The sequence below is a fragment of the Brienomyrus brachyistius genome, chromosome 18 (genome assembly GCF_023856365.1).
Source record: "Brienomyrus brachyistius isolate T26 chromosome 18, BBRACH_0.4, whole genome shotgun sequence".
NCBI classification, from domain to species: Eukaryota; Metazoa; Chordata; class Actinopteri; order Osteoglossiformes; family Mormyridae; genus Brienomyrus; species Brienomyrus brachyistius.
Genome location: NC_064550.1, coordinates 10,166,982 through 10,174,991, shown reverse-complemented (window position 1 = coordinate 10,174,991; position 8,010 = coordinate 10,166,982). Strand labels below are relative to the sequence as shown.

At 51.6% G+C, this 8,010-nt stretch overlaps 1 protein-coding gene across 1 annotated transcript in view; it reads left to right on the top strand.

The window, feature by feature from the left end:
• ppm1e (protein phosphatase, Mg2+/Mn2+ dependent, 1E) overlaps positions 1–3,822 on the top strand; it is a 43,469-nt gene extending 39,647 nt beyond the window's left edge. The window contains exons 6-7 of the mRNA XM_048984160.1: positions 1,195–3,210; positions 3,271–3,822. Coding sequence (XP_048840117.1) covers positions 1,195–2,199 — 1,005 coding nt within the window. The 3' untranslated portion in view covers positions 2,200–3,210; positions 3,271–3,822. The remainder of the gene's footprint in view (positions 1–1,194; positions 3,211–3,270) is intronic.
• The last annotated feature ends 4,188 nt before the right edge of the window (positions 3,823–8,010 follow it).

Here is an 8,010-nt window from a genome sequence, read left to right as displayed (position 1 = left end):
GTAACCAGGTATAGAGTCCAATTCAACAAGGTTTACTAAACACATGTAGACTCGATTTAGGCTCCATGTGTGTGGAGTTTGCATGTTCTCCCCGTGTTGTTATGGGGTTTCTTCCGGGGGACACCAGCCCCCCCCAGTCCAAAAACATGCTGAGGTTAATTGGAGTTGCCAAATCGCCCATAGCTGTGCGTGTCTGAGTGTGCCCTGTGATGGGTTGGCGCCCCATCCTGGGTAGTTCCCTGCCTGGACCCCCTGTGACCCTGAATAGGACAAGTGGTAACAGAAGAAGGAATGATGGATAGATTCTCAGATCATATGCAAATTTTTTTTTATATATATATAAAAAAAAAAAATTCTGAATACCACATTACTGACTACCAAGGTTCACTAGGAGTAAAGGCAACAACAGGTCTGGACGAGTCCTCACATCTGCCCTGGCGTCTCGAACAGATAAGGCATTCGCTGCGACTGTGCCATTATTTAAAATCACCCAGATTTATCCTGACCTTTGCTATAATGCATTATAACAGGCATGGCGTGACTCAGCAACAGAATGTGAATGTGTGAGATAAAAAAAAATGCAATATGACATAACAGCTTCAGATCCCAGCAGGGCATTAGTGCCCAGTTCTGCCATTAGATGGCCAGAGGTCTCCTGGCTTCCGTTTGGCTGATGGGGGCCCCCAGCTTTTCAGCAATTAAACTGGATGCCGACATGCCCACACAAAAACCTGTTTAGCTTTAAGAAGCCAGTAAAAGTGATTTTACTGTTTAATTGACTCCAACCAGTCCTTGTTTAGAGACCGCTGCGGTTAGCGACCATTCAGAACTATCAGTGTAATAAGAGAAATAACTTCTACAAATCGATGCGTGCATTTACGACCTAATTTCGTTCACTTAAAGAGGTGTTTGAATCGGAATGTACAAAATGATGTTAAAAATGTTGACGCATTCAAGAACTTGAGTGTAGAAGTCATAAGCACAGTCGCGGACATGCCTAAGCTAGCATGATTTTCACTTAGTGACTGCTTTGCTGCTTAACCTGGGGTGCGTTTCCCAAAAGCATAGTTGCTAACTTCCATAATTGGAATGATACAAGTTGCTTTTGGGAGCTTTTGGGAAACGCGTCCCGGTTGTCGGAACGGGATTCGGCCGCTAAACTAGCAGTGGTTGTAATTGTGGGGCCAGCCCTAGTGGGTCGAGGCTCTGTCAGGACCCTCACTCCCGTCCGCAGGCGACTCAGAGCACAAGCCATACATCTGCGGAGATGCCGACCACAGCACCTTCCAGCTGGATGGCTCAGAGGACTACCTGATCCTGGCCTGCGACGGCTTCTACGACACCGTGAGCCCCGACGAGGCAGTGCGCGTGGTCAGCGACCACCTCCAGGAGAACGCCGGCGACACCAGCATGGTGGCCCACAAACTGGTGGCCTCAGCCCGCGATGCCGGCTCCAGCGACAACATCACCGTGATCGTCGTCTTCCTCAGGGACCCCCGCTGCCCGCCGCCCGCCGAGGTGGCCGAGGAAGAGGAGGAGGCGCCGGCTGAAGAGGAAGAGGAGCAGGAGCAAGAGGAGGTGCTGCAGGGTGAGCTCGGGTGCCAGGATGGAGGCACAGATATCCGCGGCAAAAACATGGGCTCCTGGCCGCTGCAGCAGTGCTCGGCGCCGGCGGACCTCGGCTACGAAGACCGCATGGACTCATTTACTGACAGAACTAGCCTGAGTCTGATCGGACCCGAACTGCCTTCTGAGGAGAGCCGACTCCTCTACCCTGGTGCTCCGTCTGCACCTCCCACCAGAACCGTCACCCTGGACCTGACATCACCGGCAGGACCCGGTGCGGCCTGGCGTCCCTACAAGCTAGAGGGCCGCCCAGTCTACAGCCCTGACCCTGGCCCCCGCCACCCGTCTCCTCGACGGTCCAGGCGATGGCTGCAGATGGAGTCCCTCTTCCCCCGTGAGTGGAGGCCCAGGAGGTGGAGCACCTCCTCCAGGCGGGTACCCCGCACAGGAGGGATGAGAGAGGCGTATGGCCCCCCTGCGCCCCCTCCAGGCCACCCCCCGTCCCCGGCGCTGCCTGAGAAACCGGCCCGGCGTGGCCCCTACCCCGCGTGCCGCTGGGCGGCTGCTTCTGACGCAGTCATCTCCCCATCTCTCACTCCCTCCACCCCCCCCTACCCCTCCGACCAGGACTGACCACTCACTTCATGCCACACTGGCACTGAGCCCGGGATGCCACCAGCCACATGCTTATCCTCCCCCACCCCACATTATTGCCCACCCCCAGCCAATCAGAATCCTAGGATGAGCTCTGAAGAGCCAGACATTCCCTCAGTGTCTTATAAATACATACTGGCATACATGAGGTCGGTCCATTACAGCGAAAAACTTTTACATTGGAGCTCAAAATGTGAAAGTCACATCACATAACACTATGATGATATATATCGACGTACTAGCATTGTGGAGACTGTATTATCAGCCATTAATATCAAGTAATACAAGGCCATTATCAGTTTGGAGACCCAGCCTGCGGAATAGAGGCTGGCGCCCACAGTGATGCCTGTGGCGGCCTGCAAGCCTCGAGGGGGGGGCGGGCCGGAGGGAACATGTGCCTTTTCACCCAGACTGCAACCAAGACCAGCCAGCGGCACCAGAGGCAGAGAGGCGCGGGGGGGCCTCAGCCGTAGACGGGGAGCGGGTGAGCCCAGAGCTGACAGCCATATAAACACACACACACACACACACACACCCGGCAGCCAGACGCCATACTGGACAGCAGCCTCTGTCGCCATCGCTCTTTTTTTATGTTCGTCTTTCTTGTTTTTGATCGTATCGCAAGACAATGGGAAGCTTTTCTTTAACAATTCAAAACTTTATTGTTATTATTTTTTTTTTTTTTAAAAGTAGCCAAGTGTCTGAAGAATCTAAGCAATCCTCACCACGGCTGGGCTGAAGGCGTCCCCACGCTCCCCATCCCACCATATTTGCTCCATCTCCTCAGATGAAGTTTAGTAACGTAGATGTACGGAATCACCTCCCCCTCCCCTCATATTCTCACACTAACCATCACATTGTGCCATTTGACCTCACCCGGGTGTCCCTGCTAGGCTGGTGTAGTTCCTGGCCAAGGGGGAAACGTCAGAGGGCCTGCCCAGGGGGACCGGCGAGGTCCCACACAGAGGGCCCGCCCAGGGGACCGGCGAGGTCCCACACAGAGGGACCGCCCAGGGGACGGCGAGGTCCCCACACAGAGGGACCGGCGAGGTCCCACACAGCAGGATGTCCTCCTGCCCTGGTCCTCTGTGCCTCCTTCTGTAAAGGACATTTACCCGCCTCTCTGCTGGCGATGGCATAGCAACGAGAGAACTGCAGCTCATGCCGTCCGGCGCTCCACCGGACTACTACGCCTGACTGCAGGGGACGCTCAGACGCCTCCGGGACCTCCGTCCGCCCAGACGTGGACCCGGAGCGGGGCTGTCTACATGGGGCAGACTCAGTGGAATGCATCTGTGTTCATTCTTCAGAGACTGGAGAGAACCCGCCACGTTGGGCAGGATGCGGTAGGGGGGCGACCGTCGCCTGGTCGCGAGATGGACATATGTACTGCCAGCTATCGCTCCCTCTGCGCAACCATGCCACCCTGCACCGAGACCCTGTAGGCGCTGGCTGGTCTGTCTGCAGGCGATGAAGGCACCAGCGCCCCCCAGGGTCTGGACTGACTGTCTCTGGGACATTGTATTGCATTAGACTCCCATACCCTGCCCTGTGTCTTCTGTGTGGAGATGTTGTAACCTATATAAAGGTGGTTTCCCCAAAGCCCAGAGCCCCTAAAACCTTACTACCAGCTTCTAAAGCAAACCTGATCCCAAAATCGTCACATCCAGGGCACATAATATATACTAGAATTCTAAAAGAGAATATCACATATTTATATAAATATGAATATATATGTGCGTGTGTTCGTGTGTGTGTGCGTGTGTTCGTGTGTGTGTGCGTGAGTGTGTGAGAAATCGAGTTCTGGGCATGTAGTTTGTTCCGTAGTAGAATATCAAAATCGACACTGTAAATTTAGCAGGACGACAGCACATTCAGCCCGTGTGGATTTGCGCCGCTGCACTGTGCTGTCCTCGCCGTCCCCGCAATCACATGACCACTCCGGAGGACAGCTGTGTGCTTGGCCAACAAAAGCCAGCTTCTGTGATGTTATGCTGAGCCCACGAGAGGCACGTTTCCGAGTCCCTAAACAAGGGTTTTCCGCCAAAGATCGTAGCGGAACTGTATAGAACTGGGTTGCGAACATCTCGAAACGTTGACAGACAGTTTAAAAAAAAAAAAAAAAAAAGATTCTTAACTCTGTCCTTGGGGTCCCCCAGACAGTTCATGTTTTTGCTCCCTCCCAGCCCCTGCCAGACAGGGAGCAAAAACATGGGCCATCTGGGGGTCCCTGAGGAGCGGATTGAGAGACACTATGCTAAATGAGCACTGAGCAGCTGTCACCGGTAACCCTGCCTGCCCAATGCTGCCTGTGCTCCCTGTACCTTCAAATTGTCCACGATCCAGCGCCCCCCTCCCTAACAGAATGGCTTTCCCCTCCTTCCAGAAGCTTTGTCAGAGAAGCTTGGTCGTGCCACTTGCCCCCGCTTGGTGATATAATATGTACATGTAGTTCAGGTTTGTTCTCCTGCCCCCCTGTCACCCCCCCACCTTTCCATCACTCCATACTTGCGTCCAGTAACTGCCGCTTGTTCCCGTAAGCAATAATAATGAAACTTTACGAGCCGCGTGCGGGGGGAAGGCTCGCTCTGTGGGTTTGCTGTCCCCTCCCAGCAGCCACCCAGTGGGGGGAGGGGGGGCACCGCTGTTTAGCACACGGGGTCCCGTGTTCCCAGTGCCGCCGGGGGCTGGTTCACCTGAAGGTTGTCCAGCTCACCTTCATTGCCAGCGAGCCCCTGACCTGGTCCGGGTGCGGTAGCGAAGTAAACGGCACGCTTAGCTAGAGCAGGAGCCTCACGGTATATTCAGGACCTGGGGATGTGGAGAAGAGCAGTGCAGAGAGACGGCGACCCCTTAGCACCGTGGACGGGGGCCCTAGGCCTCTCCCAGGTACGGAAACTTGAGGGCCACAGCGTGCCGACCATCTGAAACCGAGCCGGTGCTCAGAAACACACATCCAGGCCTTTCTCACATAGACAGTCACATGACAGTCACATGACAGTCACATGACAGTCACATGACAGTCACATGACAGTCACATGACAGTCACATGACAGTCACATGACAGTCACATGACAGTCACATGACAGACTGAAGCCCACTATATATATATTTTTTTTATTTCTAAATTCAGACTTGGGGACCCACTTTCCGTGTATGATGGTCTTATTCCAGCTCAACTCTTAATTAGGACTGAGGTTCTGTCATGTTTTCATACCTCTTACTGCTGCCAGTCTCTGCAAGGCCTTTTGGACCATGGACTTTATGAGGGACATACTTCTTTTTGTCTGTACGTTTTTAATAAAGCACCAGTCATTACAATAATGGTCACCCAATGGTCTCAAGCCGACGTGAATTAAAAAGAGCCGTTCGTTGAAAGCCAAGTTCTACTGATTGTATTGAGATGTATTTGAACCACAAAAAGCACCAGAACGACGCCCCCTCGGCCTCTGGCTGCCGCGTATAGGTCAGCATTCTGCAGTGGCTCGGTGATTGAGAGTTTGTCTGGATCTGGAGCCTGTGTACACAGCGGGGACCCCCAGGGCGCTAAAGACAAACCCACAATGTGCTCTTCCCCAGTCTGCAGGTTAGCTAACCAATAATCGTCTCTGTATCCGTATCCTCTGTGTTTATGTAGTATACATGTGTGCATATCTTATCTGGTGACTATTATCTTGTATAAAGGTTAGATGAACTAGGTCTGCTGTGCTTTATTTCCACTTCCTCCTATGCCCCTCCCCAGTGGTGATGCTAGCCAAGCACTGAGGCCATCCCCAGGTGCACTTTTGATCTGTTCCGCAATGCCCCAACAGCGCCACCCGGTGGTTTCATTAGAACAGCTCCAGTCTCCACCCACCAAGCCCTACCTATGATACTGAATTATTGAATTAGCAGAGGTGGCTCTTAATCAACGCTGCCAAGTCTCCTGTGGCGATGTGGCATGTGATCATGGGCGTCAGGGGGGCAGAGCTTTGCTTACGCTTTGATTTAACTGAGCGCAAACACCCCCAAGTCTCGGTTTAGTGGCCACAGAGGCATGGGTGATTCACTTAACAGCATGAGTGTGACTCTGAATGGCGCCAAAACAGGCCTTTCTATTTTATCCTCCTTCTCCCTCACGCTCTCTTCCCCAGGTACTTATACGGGGTACAGATCATTTTAACCGTTTTCGGGGCTCGCCATAAAACATTCATCATCATTAGTTATTCAACGATACATTTTTAGAACCTACTGCATCACGGGGCGGTTCAGGGGTCCGAGCGGATTCCTGGAAAGAGCTTTCAGGCGCTTTAAAAACAGCACCGACGTCCATGCCGGCTTTTAAGGGGATAGCGACTGCACTGGATGTAGCCAAGAGAAAAAGGAGATGCTGGTCTCAAAAAAAATAAAATAAAAAAATTTTATGGCAGGTCAAGTGGCAGAAAGAACATGAGCAACTTGAAAGGGAACTTTCTGGCAAATTCTCTGTCTACGTTTCTCCAAAGACTTCCCATGCCCCTCCCATTAAACTCCTAGGAAAGTCATCACCCACTTTTCATTTTCCCCAACAGTAAAAGGCCACAGATAGCATGTCGTCCATACCTTCTGTCTGTATCCATGCCAGCCGGGGAGAAGGAACGCTGACGTGTCGGGGCCCCTGGCTCGGGCAGAGGTAGTGATTAATTGCTCAGTTCAACCAAGGGCACGGGGACACGAGAAACAGAGAAACACCCGATGTCCGGAAGGAAAGGGACGGAGGAGCCCTGCTTTAAGTGGGTCAGAGCATTCAGACACGTTCTGCTTTTTAATATGGGGACGTTTACAGAAGTCCGCCCCATGTAATATTGGAGCCTCTTGAAGACATTCCATCAAAATAACGGCCACACCCTGCGGCAGGGGCAGAGTGCCAAGAGCCTTGGCAGCCTCGCGTGGGTAGAAGCAAATGTCCGCTGATGAAGAATGTATGGATTTGGGCCTCGTCGTAGAGCTGATGTTACGGTCCAGTCAAATGAGGACCAGACCATGACTAGACGCTTCCAGCTTAGACGTTCCATTCAGATTCCCCCCAGTTAGCCAACGTTTTTCGAAACATTTGTCGTTGAAAGCATTTACACATAGTAGACACACAATTATAGTCCCTCTGTTGTACACAAACTCCTTGGAGACCTTATGGGGCTGCATTTATATAGATAAGCATTTGAGTGGCCAAGAAACTTTCCAAACTGAATACCTATGTAACGGACTGAGTACCAGTCACGGCCCTGAAAAGGACACAGTCTTAGATGGTCCATTTATGCAAGTTTTAAATTACACTAGATACCACTTTGGCCAGACTTTTGCTATTTTAAACATGAGGAAGCATAGAATTAGGAGTGGAGTAAATTTACCTAGCAGAATGAGACTGAGGTAAGCATTACATCTCCAGTACAAAAGCTGTCACAGCTGAAATATTCAGTTCGCTGCCACCGTCTACCACAAATCATAAGGTTATCACATGTCCTTAACTCCACACTTGGAGTTACTGGGTGCATGTGAAATCACATACTTGATTGCTATGTAGTAAGCAAAGTATAGTATGCGATATGAGCAGTATGTTCGAATCCTTAGTATGGATGAGACAGTATGCAAACAGTACTCCAAATGGCATAATACATTCTGTGAAAATTCTGAAGTGTGAAACCAATGGATCCTAGGCTATCCCACAAGGCCATTGGAGCTGTGTCAGGGTGGTAGAAGTGCTGTTTCTGTAGAGGTTTAAGTGGGAAACAATCCTCAGTTACATAACGACTCAAATATGCATTTCTTTCTTTA